Consider the following 19406-nt stretch of genomic DNA (forward strand, 5'->3'; position numbering starts at 1 on the left):
AGGGAGGTAATTGAGAGTGCTTGAAGGTTTTTGGACATGGGGGAAATTCCAGTCTTAGATAGCATAGTTGAATCTAAGATTAATTTGTAGCATTTTGTAGCCTGAAACTATATTAATTAAAGTTATCCAAGTGAGAGGGGATGAAGGCAAGACCGTGAAAGGAATAAATTTGGGAGATATTTCTTTTTTTTTCTTTCTTTCTATTTTTTTTTTTTTTAGAGACAATCTCACTTTGTCACCCTTGGTAGAATGTCACAGCAACCTCCAGCTCTTGGGCTTAGGCAATTCTCTTGCCTCTGCCTTCCGACTAGCTGGGACCATAGGCACTCACCACAATGCCCTGCTATTTTTTTGTTGCAGTTTGGCTGCGGCCGGGTTTGAACCCGCCACTCTTGGTATATGGGGCTGGCGCCACCCAATTTGGGAGATATTTCAAAAGTAGACTCCGTGGTACTTGATTAGAAGAAATCTGAAATTCTGACTGGATCTTGGCTGAGAGGGAGAAAATAACTATTATAACTTAATTGGGATGATTGTGGAAATTGAATACAGAGTATATGTGAAGTAAGTAGTTCAATATAAGGTGATACTTAAAGTCATCACTGTAAATGGTTGTATGAGGAGAGTGTAGAGAGCTAAAGGAGGGAAGGTGCTTGGATTTGAAGGCTGGACCAAATGACTACATCATTTGTGGCCTTGTGTAAGTAGTTTAATATAGTGGTGGGGTAAGATAGATCATAAAGAATTGGTGGTGGTGTAGCTTATAACAATAAGTGATTCTTTGGCAAATGATAGGTAAATGGTTGTTACTAGAATAAGAGCACAGAATTTTCCTGTAAATCAGGTGTAAGGAGCCAATGTGGGGAAGACACAAAAAACAGATGTTTAAGATCCTCAGAAGGAGACGGTGTGATCACAAGCACTAAGGAGGGTGAAGCTGGTAAGGAGGCAGGGTGTTTCTTTCTGCAAAAGCAGAAGGTGAGATGAGGGTGGAGACAGGAAGATTGTGAGGTGGAGTGAAAGCTCACATTGGATAATTGCCATTTCTTTTCAGTAATAGATTATTTTAAGAGTGAGAAAGGCTGGGTTAGGGACTGAAAAATTGAAAAGATTAAAAAAGGTTTAAGGGATATAAGAAATCAACAGTGGATGACTAAAAGGCTTTTACACAGTAGTGAGGGCCCATTTATTTACTAAAAATTTCTAGAGCGTACTTCCATAGTGCTCTTTAACCATGCTCTGTAGATCAGGCACTGGATCAAAGCTGAGAGACTGTGGAGGTAATTCAGGACTAGAAATGAGAAAGAAATTAGAAAGAGGGTAGATTAATTCAGAGCAGTATTAATTGACTATGGGGTCCCAGTTGGGTAGAGGTAAATGAAGCCATAGCTGCAATAAAGGCCCCTCCCCTTTCAATATCAAAGTGTCTCAAAACTTTGAGATTTCTCAGCATTCACTGTTTCTTTGGGTGATTGCTTCCACTCTCATGGCTTCAGCTTCCATCCGAAGGCTAACTGGCAAATCTCTGTCTTTTGTTTGGCTTCACTTTGAGCTATGGACTTGAGTTTCTATAATTGTCTGGTGCATGTCACTTGAATTTCCTGCAGACATTTCATAAAGTGTAATGACCCAACTTGACCTCTCTTCTCCCACTATCTTCTTCCTAATTTCCTGTTTTTTACAGAAGGCCTTACTCTTCTCAAGGCTTAGGATTTTAGTCATTTGCAATCTCTTCTTTCTGTCTCTCAGTACTCACAAATGCTTTGCTCTATTTTCCTATCTTTCCCTTCTTTCTATGTCACTAACTGAAGTCAGATTCTCTTTACTTTTCACATGGACATGGAATTACCTGCTAACTGGCCTTGGTGCTTCAATTTTTTTCTCTATTTTGGCAATGGCCAGAACAGTCTCCCTAATTTAGTAGTCCTGAATGTTAGCTCTGCAATCTTCTATAATCTCTTATAGAATTATATATAAACCCTTTATATTGCTATTGAGAGTCCTTTCTGGCATGACCCAAATGTTTTTTTCTATCTTTAGCTATTATGTAGTTCTTTTGGCCAAACTAGACTTCTCAGTCCACTCTGAATACAGAGCAGGTTCTTGGACATATCCTACCTGTCCCTCAAGGTTGAATTCAAGGGTCACTGAATCCATAAAACTCTTTTAAACTGTTTTGTGTTGCTTATAACAGAATACCTGAAAGTAAGTAACTACAAAGAAAAGAAACTTATTTCTCACAGTTATGGAGGCTGAGAAGTCTGAGGTCGAGGAGCTGCATCTGGTGAGGGCCTTCTTGCTTGTGGGGACTCTATAGAGTCCTGAGGTGGTGCAGGGCATCACCTGTAACAGGGCTGGGTGTGATACTCAGGTCTCCTTCTTATAAAGCCTCTAGTCCCACTCCTTTGATAATCTGTTAATCCATGAGTGGATTATAATCCATTCATTAGAGCAGAGTCCTCATGACCTAGTTACATTTTAATGGCCCCTTCCTCTCAATACTGCTCCATTGGAGATAAAATTTCATTGTGAGTTTTGGAGGAGACAAACATTCAAAACCATAACACCTTCCTTCCTATGGTTGCATGACCGGATTTATGTAATATCACCCTCCCATCACACGTCTTTCCCCATCCATTTCCTATGGCCCTTATTTCTTCTGTTAGATTATAAATTACTTGAGAGCAGTAATTGTCATTTTCATTTCTGACTTCCACAGTAGCTTAAACATACCATAAATGGAGTAGAACAGATCTGGATGGGAGAGAACAGATGTTAGAGTATGGGGGTTCTGTGTTGGTGCTTAGGAATTAAGGAGGTTTTGTGATAAAGATAAATAAATTGAATACAAAGTCTAAATATTTTGAAAGGCGAGGCAGTTTTATAGTAAGGAAAGGAACTTAATCGTGGAAGTGTGGAGGGCTGGTAGTGAGAATGTAAATTACTTAACTTCTCTTTGCCTTCGCTTTTTTGTCTACAGAGTTTAATAACTGTATGTGGTTCATGTGGACAGTAATACTCAGTAAATATTAGCTGTTCGTTTTCACTGTTAACAATGGAAAAACATTTTCTCCCTAAAGATAAGATGTTTAACTTGGGAAAGAAAATCTATTTTTAAACTTTGGAGTATAATTATTACTACCTAGAAGTAAGGGCATTAGAGGAATAAACAAGAGCCTAAGATTTTTTTTTTTTTTTTTGAGACAGAGTCTCACTCTGTCACCCAAGTTAGAGTGCTGTGGTGTCATAGCTCACAGCACCCTCCAACTCCTGGGTTCAAGCGATCCTGTTCCCTCAGCCATCCAAGTAGCTGGGACTACAGGCATCTGCCACAACACCTGGCTAGTTTTTCTGTTTTTTGGTAGAGAGGGTGGTCTTGCTTTTGCTCAGGCTGGTCTTGAACTCCTGAGCTCAAGCAGTCCACTTGCCTTGGCCTCACAGAGTGCTAGATTTACAGGTGTGAGCCACTGGGCCTGGCCCCTAAGGTCTTCTTGATACATGATTTTTATAAGTAATAATATTTTCATAATCATAATAATTACTAAATTGATCTATAGTTTCTTAGTCATCATGATAAGATTTTTATGTATTCTCATTTAATTGTTTAAAAGCTTCTACAAGTTGAGTGCTATTAACCTTATTTTTCTTTTTTTTTTTTTTTATTGTTGGGGATTCATTGAGGGTACAGTAAGCCAGGTTACACTAATTGCAATTGTTAGGTAAAGTCCCTCTTGCAATCAATTAACCTTATTTTTCAAAAGAGGAAATTGAAGCTCATATATGTTCAATATGTCTTACCTAAGGTTGCATAGCTAAACTGTGGCAAGATTCAGATTTGTCTCCTCTTTCACTCAGGCCTGTCAGACTCCAGATGAGAATTTTTAATAAGTACGCTAATTTGATGATTGAAATTTAGGGAATTAACTTTAGCAGCCAAGTGTTTTACTGAATATTAATGGAATCTAGGATCTTCGGAGTTTGTCAGAAATCCAAGTACCCAGTGATAAGTATTATCCATGAATGGCCTGAAGAGGGCACCACTGCAACACAGCTGCTGTGCCGCTCCTGCTCTAGAGCCTCTGGTGCTGTTGAGCCTCATATGCTAAGTCATGTAAAGACTGTACCATTCTGCTTGATCCTCAAATATTGTCATTAGAAAAGAGGCCCATTTGAAAAATTGAGATCAACCAACTGCTTATTTTTATAAAATTGAGTTGAGGATTAGTATTTATAATTTCAAATGTAAGAATTCTGCAGTATATAAATTAGAAAATCCATGACTAGGAAAAAAGATCTGGGATTGAGTGACTTGTAGTGGAAAACAGGTATAAAATGAAAAAAAAAAAATTAAGCATAGTTGTAGGAATTAGGGAGCAAGAACCATCAGGTTATTACTGGTTTAGGTCACATTTTGAGACCTGTGCTTCTCTGAATTTACTGTGAATGTAGAATAATAAAGAGAAGTATTTCAGTATTATAATAGGGTTTTCAAAAGAAGGAATAATAAAAATAGCTAAAATGTATTGTGTTTCTAGGATTGTTCTATTTGCTTTATACAGTGTAGCTCATTTAAATCATCGTAACAACCATGGAAGATAGATTTTGTTATTATCCTTATTTTACAGATGAGGAAACTAAGACACAGGTTAAGTAACTTCTTTCTTCAAAGTCATGTGGGGGCTAGGCTCGGTAGCTCACATCTGTAATCCCAGCACTTTGGGAGGCTGAGGCAGGAAGATTTGTTGAGGCCAGGAATTTGTGACCAGCCTGGGCAATGTCACAAGACCCTGTTCTACCAAAAAAAAAAAAAAATGTATATATTTTTGAAAATTAAATGTGCATGGTGGCGTGCCTGTAATCCTAGCTAATGGAAGGCTAAAGCAGGAAGATTGCTTGAGCCCAGGAGTTTGAGGCTGCATGAGCTATGTAAACTACGATTACCCCATTGCATTTTTTTTTTAGAGACGCTGTTTCTTACAAAGAAAAAAAAAAACAAACTGAAAAACCAAGTTATGTGGGTAGTCAGTGCTTTTGTCTCCCTTCATTGTCAAGTTTTTCATGTTCTTATGGATTGACGTTATAAATGGATTTTCCTTTATTCAGGAGAGGTCATGGCATGTCCATGCTGTGCCATGTAAATTCTTACCTCATATTTGCCACTGACTTGGTGATCGCCTCTGAAAATTACTTAATTTCCTATTACAGACTTTTCGTATTTATTAATAAATAGAGTATCAGAAGAAAAATGAAAAATTTGGATATAAATGCTAGAAATACTTTCTCTTGGTTTAGTAAAATTTCACTCTTAATGGATTAGGTTATAAAGGTCATTCTGTCAACACATTTTTTATTGAATGGATATTAGGAATTTCTCCTAACTCTTGGTAATTACCTGGACCTGACAGAAATGAATTAAATTGACTTGAAAATCTGATAAGCATATACTATTTAAGCATATACTTCTTTCTTCAAAGTCATATGGGGGCTGGGCTCGGTGGCTCACAAAGTGCTGGGATTACAGATGTGAACCACTGAGCCCAGCCCCCATATGACTTTGCAGAAAGAAGTCACTTCACCTGTGTCTTCCAGCTGGATTTTCTGTTAAAATGCCAGGGAGAAAGGGTTTGGAGGTCAGGCTGCCCCCCAGCTCCAGCCCTCAGATGATCCCATTGTTGGCCTTTCTGGAGGCCCCATCCTGAGTCACCTCATCACATAGCGTAAACGTAGGTGTAGTCCCCTCAGCCCGTGAGTGACGTGCACTGCTGTTGCTTAGAGAATTCCAAGATGTAGAATCTCCCTCCCAGAAGTAGGGACAAAGGCCAGTTAGATTCTTCAGTCAACAGGAGCGTAAGCATTACTTTACTTAAAATGGTTTCCTTGTCCATTTTTGATAATTTGCTTAAATATTCCAAGGCTAAGTTTTAATCATAGCTATTGCCTTTCTTTTCCTTTAGGAATCCGGAGCACCTATTCTCACGGATGATGTCAGTTTACAAGTGTTCATGGATCACTTGAAGAAACTTGCTGTGTCAAGTGCTGCTTGAAGTGCTAAACATGTTACGGGTGTTTAAGAAGATTAAATAATCGTCCAATTTCATTTTTTCCCTTTTTCAATATATCTGTGGAAACCAACAGGGATCTCTCTCTAGACTTTATTTTATTCTAGTATGGTTTGAGACAACATATTGAAAAACATTCACGTTTGCAGGTTAAGCTGGAATATAATGAGAGCAATAAGAACAAATTTATTTTGCTTGCCACAGTATTATAACCAGTTTTAGAAATTTGGGGTCTTTATAACTGAATTATGTTTTAAAGTAAAAATAGAGTCTGCTAAATATCTCACTGTATATCGCAGACAAACCCAAAGTTGCACTGAATGTTCATGGTGACATTTAAAAAACTTGTTTCTTAACTTTAGTCAGAAAGTAAAGGAAAAAAAAAGTAATGATAAATGTGAACATTTTTGTTTACTCCTTTTTTTTTTTTTTTGATTTTCAGCACTACGTATACGCTTTTTCTGTACTTACTCTGTTAAGGCAGTTTTATTTTTCTGATGATTTGTTTAGGAATTATTGGACTTTATAACGGTAATTTTCATGAAGATAATTTAATGTTTTTGGTTATTAAGAAAAATAGTTTAAAGATGAAAAACTTGGGGGTAATGATTCCACAACTGACAATAAATGTGGAATTTTTATAAAGTACCCAACTTATGTGACTAAACATGAAAATTTTCTTAAGGGGACATAGAAAATAAATCATTTTGTCAGCATGCAGAGCAAGTGCACAGTGGTGAGTAAGCCTTCAGGTAGAGTGACTATTGTAACTACTAAACCAAATTTGGCGTTCGCTTCATGGTTTGGTTGTTTCCCCTTGTTTTTCTGAGGTAAATTTTGCATTGTATGCTTCAGTATTTTAACACTACTTTGGGAGTTTACACATTTTGTTTCTGCTTCCTTTTTGTGAAATTTATTAAGTTGGGTTCATATTGAAACAGTATTACAAGGTTGTTTATGTAACATGGTGAAGCTCAGTTATATTTTGATTTATTCATTTGTATTATTCACTTTTGCCATTTAAAGTTTACTTATAGCAAATATGTTTACATTGCTAAAGCCAGATGTGTTTTGACAATGAAATTTATGTATCAAGTACTGCAGATAAAAAGGTGGTGCTTTTATATGCTTAGAAGGACAGATTTGATGATTGTATTTGCATGAACACAATCAGATGATGGCAAAACATAAACTTAAGAAAAATGGTTTATACGTTTTATTCAATTAGTTTAAATAAATTGCTTCATTCTGTTTTATTTGAATTGGATTGTGCTAGGCCTAAATGCCAATAAAATATACTTTCTCTGTTTTTCTGGTTATTTTGAAATCTAGTAAAGCCTGAGAAGCCTAATGTAAAATTAGTGCATTTAAAATCTAATAGAGTAAAAGTTACTCATTTTTTAAATCACAGATTTTTTGAGGTGGAATTGACATTACTGTATATATTTTCATGGAATTGTGTAACTGTCACCACTGTCGGTTTTAGAGCCTTTTCATCACTTAAAAAATAATTATTCATTTTTGCTGTAAGGTAAGTTGTTTTGGACTTCACATGTTTGGAATAGAGGAAAGACCATGTGATGATGATACCTGTTTGATTCACCAGGCCCCTTACGTTATGTCCATTAAGAATGCTGTCTGGAGGTCGGGCACTGGTGGCTCATGCCTGTAATCCTAGCACTCTGGGAGGTGGGTGGATTGCTTTTGAATCTTGCTTAGGAATTTGAAACCAGTTTGAGCAAGAGAGAGACCCCGTCTCTACTAAAAATAGAAAAACTTATCAGGCATTGTGGTGGGTACCTGTAGTCTCCACTACTTGAGAGGCTGAGGCAAGAGGATCGCTTGAGCTCAAGAGTTTGAGGTTGCTGTTAGCTATGATGTCGTGGCACTCTACTGAGGGTGACAGATTAAGACTGTCTCAAAAAAAAAAAAAAAAGAATGCTGTCTTGAGTGATGCAGTGGTACTTAGCCCTAAATTGTCCTCTACTTCTAAATCATTTATAGGTGAAGCTGCTAACATACTAACCTAGTGTGTTTTTAAGGGATAAAGTTGAGCAAATATATTATCATGCCCTTTTAGTTTATCATTTAAAGGGGTCTTGCTCTGTTGCCTGGGGTGAAGTGGCAGAGGTGTGATCATAGCAGTCCTCCTGCCTCAACTTTCCAAAGTAGTTAGGACTGTAGGTGCACAACTATGCCTGACTGTCTTGAAAACATTTTCTCTTTGGTAGACACTGGGTTTTTCTATGTTGCCTAGGTTGGTCTTGAACTCCTGGCCCCAAGCAATTTTCTCTCCTTGACCTTCCCAGGTGTGGGAATTATAGGCGTGAGCTCTCATTCGAGGTCCATTCTGGGTCTTTTTTGTATACAATTTAAGTACGTCTCAGTGGTTAGCTGTTTAGACAGACTGTGAAAAAATGTTTAGCCCTTGTCTTAGGCCATTGGGGCTGCTAGAACAAAATACCTCCGACTGGGCGATTTATGAACAACAGAAATGCGTTTCTCACAATTCTGGGGGCAGGGAAGTCCCAGATGCAGGTGCCAGTAGCTTCAGGGTATAGCGATGGCTCTCTGCTTCATGGATGGCCCCTTCTGGGTGTCCTCACCGGGTGGAAGGGAGGGAAGTGAACAAGCTCACCCAGGCACTGATCCACTCACGAGGGCAAAGCCCTCACCTTTTTTTTTTTTTTTTTTTTGAGACAGAATCTTACCCTGTCACCCAGAGTGCCGTGGCCTCAGCCTAGCTCATGGCAGCCTCACACTCTAGGCTCAAATGTTCCTGCCTCAGCCTCCCAAGTAGCTGGGACTACAGATGCTCACCACAACACCACCAAGCGAATTATTCTGTGTATTTTAGTGGAGATGGGGTCTTGCTCTTGTTCAGAGCTTTTGAACTCTGGGGTTCAAAGGATCTTCCTGCCTTGGCCTTCCAGAGTGTCAGGATTACAGGCATGAGCCTCTGCCTGGCCAAGGCCCCACCTCTTAATACCACATCGGAGATTAGATTTCAACATAGGAATTTTGAGGGGTCCAAACATGTAGACCATAGCACCCTCTTAAAGAACTTAGGGTGGGTAAAAATATTTGCTAAATTTGCCCCACTGAGAGGCTTTAGAATCTTATCCAGAAACTACTTTGGAACTTATTATTGAACCTACCACTTCTATTGGCATAATCTCTAAAAATGACCCCAGACCTCATCTATGTACACTTACATTTTGGCATAGCAGGATAAATTTATTCCGTCTTCGGCTGATTCCAAAATTGAGCTGACATTTATCTAGTTCCCCTGATAACCTCCATTTCTTATTCTCTAACCCAAAGACTGTGTCTAATGATTGTACTAAGTTATCCAGTTCAGGCCGGTAACGAAAGAATCATTTTCAACTCCTATTCTTCTTATCAGCTTTGGTAACCAAAGCCCATCAGTTTGCCCAGTCTAGTATCTCCCTAATCTATTGTTCACCATCTTATTGCTGTTCTTCTGTCAGTATACCTCACCTGTTTTAAAATCGCCCCTTTTTGCTTTTCTCTGAAATTTGATTACAGGTGTGAGCCACTGTATCCGGCCAAAACTGATTCTTTTTTTTTTTTTTTGGCCAGGGCTAGGTTTGAACCCACCACTTCCGGCATATGGGACCGGCACCCTACTCCTTGAGCCACAGGGGCCGCCCCAAAACTGATTCTTTATTTTAGTAATTACTGTACTATTATTGTTTATTTTGAATCTGCTGTTTAAATACCAGGGTATATATAGTACCACAGTACTAAAAACACAAACTGAGGCTCCAAGGGAGTGGAAATGGTTCATTCAAAAGATTTTATAAACTCACCTTTTATTGAGACAGAATGACTTTGTTGCCCTCAGTAGAGTGCCTTGGCATCATAGCTCATAGCAACCTCAGACTTGTGGGCTCAAGTGATCTTCTTGCCTCAGCCTCCCAGGTAGCTGGGACTAGAGGTGTCCATCACAACTCTCAGCTATTTTTTAGAGATGGGGTCTCACTTTTCTCAGACTGGTCTTGAACTTCTGAGTTCAGGCAATCTACCCATCTCAGCCTCCCAGAGTGCTAGGATTACAGGTGTGAGCCACTGCGCCTGGCCTATGAACTTACCTTTTTTTTTTTTTTTGAGACAGAGCCTTAAGCTGTCACCCTGGGTAGAGTGCCGTGGCATCATAGCTCACAGCAACCTCCAACTACTGGGCTCAAGTGATTCTCTTGCCTCCGCCTTCCAAGTAGCTAGGATTACAGGCGCCTGCCACAACGCCCAGCTATTTTTTGGTTGCAGCCATCATTATTGTTTGGTGGGCCCAGGCTGGATTCAAACCCGCCAGCTCAGGTGTATGTGGCTGGCACCTTATCTGCTTGAGCCACAGGTGCCAAGCCTATGAACTTACCTTTTAAATGTAAGATGTTCTCGTATGTTGGGGCCAGATTCAGAAAACTGGGAGTTTTCTAAATTAAGTTCCTTGTAGAACACGATGTTTATTGAAAGGTTATAAAAATAATCAGGACGTTAGTCTGAGTGCAGTGGCTCATGCTTGTAATCCTAGCACTCTGGGAGGCTGAAGTAGTTGGATTGCTTAAACTCAGGAGTAAAGACCAGCCTGAACAAGAGCAAGACCCTGTCTCTATTAAATGAATAGGGAAATTTGTGGTGGGTGCTGGTAGTCCCAGCTACTTGGGAGACTGGGACAGGAGGATTGCTTGAACCCAGGAGTTTGAGGTTGCTGTGAGCTAGGCCAACGCCACCGCACTCTAGCCTGGGCAATAGAGTCTCTGTCTCAAAAAAAAAAAAAAGAATGAGGGGGTTATATACATGTTATTAAAACTTAGCAGTAATCACATAAATTATATAGATCAGAACCAATAAAAGATTTTTTTTTAGATTAGAGTACTTTAACACCAATATTTGTTTAGAAATGGTGATAATAGAACTTAAACTTACTCTTTTATCCTTCTTACACCACTGTTGGGAAAGCAATCAGGCTTGATTTACTCATGAATTAAGAAATTTCAGTGAAATTTATATTTAGAACTGAACAATAAAAGAGCTATATGTCAAAACTTGTATTATAGGAAAAAGGATTATTACACAGAAATATGCTGTTTTAAGTGTAAGTGGAGAAAGAATTTAAAAGAAATCAATTTTGCATTCAACCCAAGAAAATTGCAAAGGACGACCAATAAAACTAAAAAAAGAATGGAAAAGGAAATAATAATGAAATCTAGAATCTGAAAACAAACAGAAAAATCAATGGAGATATTCCATGAAACCAAAAAGATGATTGAAAGTCTGAATAAACCCATTTCTGGGTTTATTCATAATTTCCATCTAAGAAGGAAATTAAGTGTCAGTTCTTCCAAGAGTAAAATACGTGCTTTATTTTTTATTTTTATTTATTTATTTTATTAAATCATAGCTGTTTACATTAATGCGATCATGGGGCACCATACACTGGTTTTATAGACCATTTGACATATTTTCATCACACTGGTTAACATAGCCTTCCTGGCATTTTCTTAGTTATTGTGTTAAGACATTTATATTCTACGTTTAGTAAGTTTCACATGTACCCTTGTAAGATGCACCACGGGTATAATCCCACCAATCACCCTCCCTCCGTCCTTCCTCCCCCCTCCCTCCCCTCCTTCTCCCCCTTCCCCATATTCTTAGGTTATAACTGGGTTATAGCTTTCATATGAAAGCCATAAATTAGTTTCATAGTAGGGCTGAGTACATTGGATACCTTTTCTTCCATTCTTGAGATACTTTACTAAGAAGAATATGTTCCAGCTCCATCCATGTAAACATGAAAGAGGTAAAGTCTCCATCTTTCTTTAAGGCTGCATAATATTCCATGGTATACGTGTACCACAATTTGTTAATCCATTCGTGGATCGATGGTTTTTCTTTCTTTTTTTTTTTTTAAATAAATGTCTTAGAGGAGTACTTATTCAAACTTTTTTGGTCTAGGCCAATTAAGAAGCATAGCTGTTGAGTTGTTGAATGACCAGGTCATCTACAACTTTTCCTATAGTGAACTTAGATAAGACTTATGTTACAACTATATATTAATATTTACCACCCATGCATGTAGAAGTATTTACAAAGTTGAGAAACTGGACTTTCGGTGTTAAAGAGTCCATGGAAGTCATCAAGTCCCATCTCCTTACCCGATTCATTCAAGAATCTCCCCACAATACCATGTTGGTCGTCTGATCCTTGTACAATGCTTTCAGTGACAAACAACACAGCAGCAAGTTGCTGAGTGCTATGAGTGACTCGCACTTCTAGAGAAAAGATAGTTACTGAATTGAGAAGGATTCGCATATGACATACCAAAGTAAGGTTTGGCCAGAATTTTATGGAGAAATTACTTAAACTTGTTTTACACAATAACCATTGGCCTGCAAAGCTACCTGTCCCTCTCTGATCCTGTTATTAAAAGAAAGCAGGCAGCCAGTAAGGCAAGAGGTATTTGCCAACTACAAGAATTTTCCCAATCAGGACGCCGAGGACATACTGTCACAGAACCACATTGGCTTGTTTCCCATCCACAATAACCACAGTGTTTAGGTGGAGAGAAATGTGGCTCACTCTGTGGTTTCCTGATCTTTGTCAAGATCTTGCTTGGCTGCTCCAAGAAGGCAAAGCATCCACAGGATGATCCTGTGCATACGTTTAACCTGTTCTGGGGACTGCACTGTTTTGTTTTGGCAAGACAGAGAAATAAAGAAAAAAAACAATTTTCCTTCTTTCTTTTTCGGAGACAAGAGTCTGCCTCTGTTGCCCCAGCTAGTGGTGCAGTGGTGTCACACAGTTCACTGCAACATCCAACTCCTGGGCTCAGGGGACCCTCTTGCTTCAGCCTCCTGAGTTGCTGGGACTACAGGTGCCTGCCATAGTGCCCGGCTAGTTTTTCTATTTTTTATAGAGGTGGCGTCTCATTCTTGCTTAGGCTGACCTCAAACTCCTGAACTCAAGGGATTGTCCCACCGTGGCTTCCCAGTGTTAGGATTGCAGGCGTGACCCAGCGCACCTAGCCAATTTTTGTAGGGATTAGAGTTTTTTCTAAGAATAATATATCTGGAGATTACTTGCGAGTAGCAGTAAAGATGTCACTTTGAAGTGATAAGTATCCTGATTAAGGAACCCCTAATACAGAAGGATCACATTTCACTTTATTTAGTGGCTTAGAAGCCTTTCTTCATGTCAATTTAAAAATAACTTAATCTGCACAGGTTTAAAAATTAATCTTCATGAAATCCTTGTGAGATGCTGATAGGTTAAGTATTCTACTTGTTTGAAAGCATTTACTTATAAAAGTAAAGCATTTACGAGGAAGTAAAATTCAACAGAAAACCATAGAGCAATGCTTCTCAAACTTGAACATGCATAGTAACCACCTAGTGATACTGTTAACACGCAGACTGTGGTACAGTAGGGCTGAGATTTTGCATTCTAACTGCCTCTCAGGTAACACTGGTGCCACCGTGGCTGTGGACAACAGTTTAAATGACCATGTCAGGTAAGAGCAGCATTGCCATGTTGTGGGGCCTCCATAGGAAGAAGTCTGGCAATCAGCTGGAAATGTGTGTTCTGGAATGAGAAAACTCAGGCTTGAGAATCCACAAGCATAGAATGGGGAGCTGAAGTTACGGAACTCGATGAAATTCTCTTTAATTATTTGTAAATCCTAATGAGGTAGGTGAGGAGCACAGGGTCAGACACTGTCTTTCTCTGTTGAGCACAGATCGTGCCATAATGTATGGTATCTTACAATGTTTAATTCTAAAATTCTATTTTTAATGAGAGCATTAAGCCTACTGATTTATCAAGTATATCTTTTCAGCAAGGAAGTATTTCTATTAAAAAGGCCATAAAGTTGCTGAAATATTAATGATAGTACAGTATCATGAAACTGAAGAGAACATTTTCATTGAATTCTGGGTTTTGATCATATCCACAATTAGGTTCTGTATTTTAATAGAGATGTTGAGGAAATAAGATCCTGAGTAATAAATTTTGAAATGGCTTAATTAATAATTGCCTTAAATTATCTTAAGGAAGATGTCTCCTTTTTTTTTTTTTTTTAGGATCATGAAATAGATGGCTAAGGCATGTTATGAAATGTTCTTAAGCATATTTATTAACTGATTAGATCTTTATCATAGGCTAGATAGACAAGTCTCTGGAACAGCAGATTTCTGTTTTGTGTGTTTATCGTGTGCTGGCTTTTTTCATCTTCATATATATTTACAATGTATTTACAATGGGCCTTTTGAATTATATTTACTCACTGAGTGCCATACACATTTGTGGCATGGCTTATTATAAATGACTCTAATGATCGCTTTCCTTTTAGAGTTTAAAGTCCAGCATGGTTTCAGGGAGCTAATGTGTTGTTATTGCCGGTTCTCTGGCAAGAACATTCAGCTTACTCAGCCTGGATGTATGGTGACAGCTCCATCTGCCTCTCCACCTGTACCTTTCAATTTTAAGTCGCTATCATTAGCTGACTGTCACACTTAAGAACCTGCGTATGTGTGCCGAACAAAACTAACTGGAATGAAAAAATCTCCACCTTCCTGTAAGACCTTCCACAAAATAATAACTCAGTGGAGTGATATGGGGATGTCATAATTAAATAGATTATTGAAGCTGTGTTTTTCAAATAGAGGTATGTTTAAACATGGACAGAGCTTACTTTTATTTATTAAGAAGAATATGATCATAAAAGGTGTTTGATAATGACATAGTTATGCTACATGTTATATATGGCTCTATTTCTATAATAGAATCTGTTAATTAATGAAATCCGAAGTAGTCTGAACAGAGTAAAAAAACCGAATCCTTAACATTAGGATTTGAGACATACCGTTCGTCATGCCCACACCCTCCCACTCGTGGCTCTGTGCTGAACTGAACAGCCAGCCTCACTCTGTTCCTTAGCAAAGGGGTATGGTCAAGTTTCCTAACGACACCTACTCCATAGACTGGCTGCCGACCTAGGAGATGCCTTGGCGTGAAAATGTTTCACTAGTAAGGATAATGGTAATTAACCAGACTAATTATTATACTCTCCTCCTCAAAAAGTTAACAGAAAGCTCCAGGGAGCAGTAGCCATTCTGTAACCAGAGGGAAAATGATATAGGACAAATGAGGAGCGGAGGAGGTGTGTGGATGGTGGAACGTGAGGGTGAAGGCTCACAGATTCCTTCTGCTGGGGATAGTTCCTGGATGACCCCGAATCTCAAAGCGTGGCTGTTTCTGGGATCCCTTCATCCTTACTTCAAAAGCCCCCATTATTTGAGATGGGTTAAACTTATTTGTGAAATAAAGATCACAGTGACTGCAAGGGCTTAGTTTTTGATCTATATTGCAAAGAATAGAGATTCAATTTGCAGGAAAGGAATCAGAAGTGAAGCACATGGCACACTGGCACTGTTTTACTTCATCTATCCACTCAGAGCAGATCAGGTGAAGGTGGTTTTAGGTGTTTTTCTAACAATATCCAGCCAATTACTAATGTGCAACTCTGTGAAGACAACAGAAGGCGTTCATGTCGATGAATAATGGAAGTTACATATCACTCACCCCACACATTTTTAACCAGCACATTGAATGATCAGGGCTCATGGCCTATAATTATGAAAGCTATGTGGGCAGCACCTGTGGCTCAGTGGGGAGGGCACTGGCCCCATATACAGAGGGTGGCGGGTTCATACCCGGCCCTGGGCAAAACTGCAACAACAACAAAAATTATGAAAGCTTTGCATTTTGTCTCCAATCGTCCCTTTAAAACTTGCTGAGTCAATGCATGCAGTCTCTCACTACCCCAACCACTTGATAAAGATGCCAGCAGACTGATGGTTTGGGGGTCATTTTTGTCTACTGCACTTAAAGATCACTCTAAGTCATAGACACAGCCTCATTTCACAATGGCCAGGAGCTAACCAGGTGGGAAACATGCGTCACCTCACCTACATTTCCACACTGTGCTTTATCTCACAGCAGACTTGCAAGCTGCAATTTATATTATCTTGACACCTTATTTCAAGCCACTCAACACATTTATCTACAAGAAGAGTATAAATGATACACACAGAGAATTCTGTTGTCATTCCCGGGCTCATCTCTCAGGGATACCTGCTGATCGGTGTGTCTTGAGGGTCATTCTGTTCTTCCCTGTGTCCTTCCTCTAGGACATGGAGATTTTCTCCTGGGTCCCACCTGCTCCGCTTTCTGCTCACCCTGGGGTGTACAGTTCTTACTTCAGAGTCTTTATTTCTAAGCACAGCATTTGCTTATAAACTGCCTAAAATAAACCTTAAGAGCCACTTCTTTTATCAACTAATTCTTTTTTTTTTTTTTTTTGAGACAGAGTCTCACTCTGAAACCCAAAGCAGTGGCTCTATCATAGCTCACTGCAACCTGAAGTGCCACGGTGCAGGCCATCCTCCCAGCTCAGCCTCCCGAGTGGTTGGGACTTTAGGCATGGCCATCATGCCTGATTAATTTCTTTAAAAAAATACTTTTGAATACTTTTGGACTTTGTAGGGTTTCGCTATGTTCCCAGGTTGGTTGAATTCCCAGCCTCAAGTGGTCCTTCTGCCTTGGCCTCCCAAATTGCTGGCATTAGAGGCCTGAGTCACCATGACCCACTAATTCTAATGAAAGGCTATGCATTCCAAAACACTGGACAAGGCCACGTGTAGGCCTCCCAAAGAATCCTGTGTGTTTATGCTCTCTCTGCCTGTTGGGTCTGCCCTGAAGTGTGGGGATTCTTTGTGGGCTGCAGCCACAGGAAGGGCCTCTTGGTGAAGAGGCTCCCTCCTTCCTCAGGGTCTGAGCCAAAAATGCACACTCCTTTGCACAACTTTGTGACACCTTGTGCAACATTAGTTAAGTGTTTTTTTGGCAATTGCAGCTAAAAAATAGCTCAGGGATATAATCATTTGATAATTTTATATGCAATAGGATGTAGGTCACATAAGCGCTGATAGACTGGAGATAAAAATGATTTATAGAGCAGCGCCTTGTGCTAAAAATATCAGTTGCTGATGATTCTAGAAAGTTAGAAACGGAACTAACCTACCAGCCAGATATCTGCAGAGAGAGAGGCATAAAGCATTTAATCAATTATCTTCCCAAAAACTCCCTGGAAAGAAAATTGTAATTTCATTTCAAATAATCGGTGGAAGATTTTTCTATGTTAGATGACTCAGAGTATGTTATTTTTTTTTATTTCTGAAGCCTGTGATTTAATAAAATTAATATAACACTTTTATTTCTAGCCAAGTGTTCTTTACTATTAAATTTTAGAGGGTTATGAAACAAATACTTGTCAAGAGATTCGAATTATTCTGTGCTCTTTCGTTCTGTTGGGAGATGTGTCATTAGATTCCTCTGTATTACTTTCATTTTCTACTTAGTTGTAGAATTGCTGAAATAGCTCTTGAACTGAATGCACACTTTAATTCACTTGTTTTTTTATATTATTAAGCCTTATGTGAACAAAATAGAGAATGACTAGAGAAATAAAATAAAGAACGATATATTTATTTATTTATTTATTTTTTTTTTGTAGAGACAGAGTCTCACTTTATGGCCCTCGGTAGAGTGCCGTGGCCTCACACAGCTTACAGCAACCTCCAACTCCTGGGCTTAAGCGATTCTCTTGCCTCAGCCTCCCGAGTAGCTGGGACTACAGGCGCCCGCCACAACGCCCGGCTATTTTTTGGTTGCAGTTTGGCCGGGGCCGGGTTTGAACCCGCCACCTTCGGTATATGGGGCTGGCGCCTTACCCACTGAGCCACAGGCGCCACCCAGAACGATATATTTAAAGAGGAAAGTATTTCAGAGTAATGTCAGAAAATGCTAAATTTAAATTAAACTACTGAGACAAATATAATTTGAAAGCACTGATGCTCTTTCACCTCAGGGGGGCAGTAGATACTACATAATAGGAAACACAAGCTGCCTTTTGCTACCTTTCGCCTCTTGAAATTCTGAACTTAAAATTCTTTATGTGATTTTTCCTATCAACACCCATGCTGTAGTCCTTGGTTTATTATTATTATTATTATTATTATTATTATTATTATTATTATTATTAAATCATAGCTCTGTACATTAATGCATTGGTTTTTTGAAAGGGAATTCCTAATACTGTTTGGAATAATTGGATGCTAATAGTAAAAAAATCATCTGTTGAAAGGGTACGAAATTGGAAAATACTTTAGATCGCCCTCATGCATGAAAGGCTTGCAAAGTCTGAGTTCATAAGAAAACTACAAATACGTGAAATTCCTTATTTGCTTTGTAAGTCTGTTCTTTAAAAATCAGCCATTGTGGACTCTGTAGCCCAACAGGAGAGCTGGATAGGATTTTTGAGGTCCCTTCTTCCTAGCATCTCTAGTTATGATCACATTTTTGAACTACAATTTCTCATTGAATATTTAATGTTTAGCCACCTTTTTATTTTGGTCACAACCTAAATATATATTTAAAGTATGATGATACTCTTTATTCAGCAAAAACACAAGAACTCTACCCAGGGGAATTTATGTCAGAAAGTTATATTTAGAGGAACATTCTAAAATTTAAGCAATTCTAGCACTCTTCTTTAATTTCTATGCTTGAATAAATTACTTATCATATGAATGGAGATCATTTTCTATGATGATAAACAACTTGGGTAAATGTTATTAAATGGTGGGTGTTTCAGCTCTTTCTGAGTAGTAAAGTCTGAATATTCCCTACTTCCAATAAGGGTAACCAACAGAGTTTAGATTCAGAGTTGTTTTAATTTTTTTTTTTTCTTTTTTTTTTTTTCTTTTTTTTGTAGAGACAGAGTCTCACTGTACCGCCCTCGGGTAGAGTGCCGTGGCGTCACACGGCTCACAGCAACCTCTAACTCTTGGGCTCAAATGATTCTCTTGCCTCAGCCTCGCGAGCAGCTGCGACTACAGGCGCCCGCCACAACGCCCGGCTATATTTTGGTTGCAGTTTGGCCGGGGCTGGGTTTGAACCCGCCACCCTCGGCATATGGGGCCGGCGCCCTACTCACTGAGCCACAGGCGCCGCCCTCTGTTTTAATTTTTTTTAAGTTTAATCAAATACGTTTTCATCTAGCAAGGAGGATAAAACAGATATAGCCTATATCTTTTAAGGAAAAAAACCCAATGTTGACTTCAAGTGCAAATGCAGTAAGCAGAAGAGAGGCAGAGGGCTCAGCACTCTTGGGCCCTGGAACAAGGCCTGTTTGAAGGCCCAGATTTGCCCTTCCCCAGCCAAGTAACTTTTGGTGTGTTTCCTAACCTCTTGGGACCTGCTCAC

The 19406-nt window shown here is 39.1% G+C and overlaps 1 protein-coding gene across 2 annotated transcripts in view; it reads left to right on the plus strand.

Annotated features, from left to right (window-relative positions):
• SEC23A (SEC23 homolog A, COPII coat complex component) overlaps positions 1-7368 on the plus strand; it is a 67153-nt gene extending 59785 nt beyond the window's left edge. For both annotated transcript variants that reach the window (XM_053594101.1, XM_053594102.1), the window contains exon 20: positions 5955-7368. In XM_053594101.1, the coding sequence (XP_053450076.1) occupies positions 5955-6044 (90 nt within the window). In that variant the 3' untranslated portion in view covers positions 6045-7368. The remainder of the gene's footprint in view (positions 1-5954) is intronic.
• Positions 7369-19406: the final 12038 nt, after the last annotated feature.

This window comes from Nycticebus coucang, chromosome 6 (assembly GCF_027406575.1).
Source record: "Nycticebus coucang isolate mNycCou1 chromosome 6, mNycCou1.pri, whole genome shotgun sequence".
Taxonomy (NCBI): Eukaryota; Metazoa; Chordata; class Mammalia; order Primates; family Lorisidae; genus Nycticebus; species Nycticebus coucang.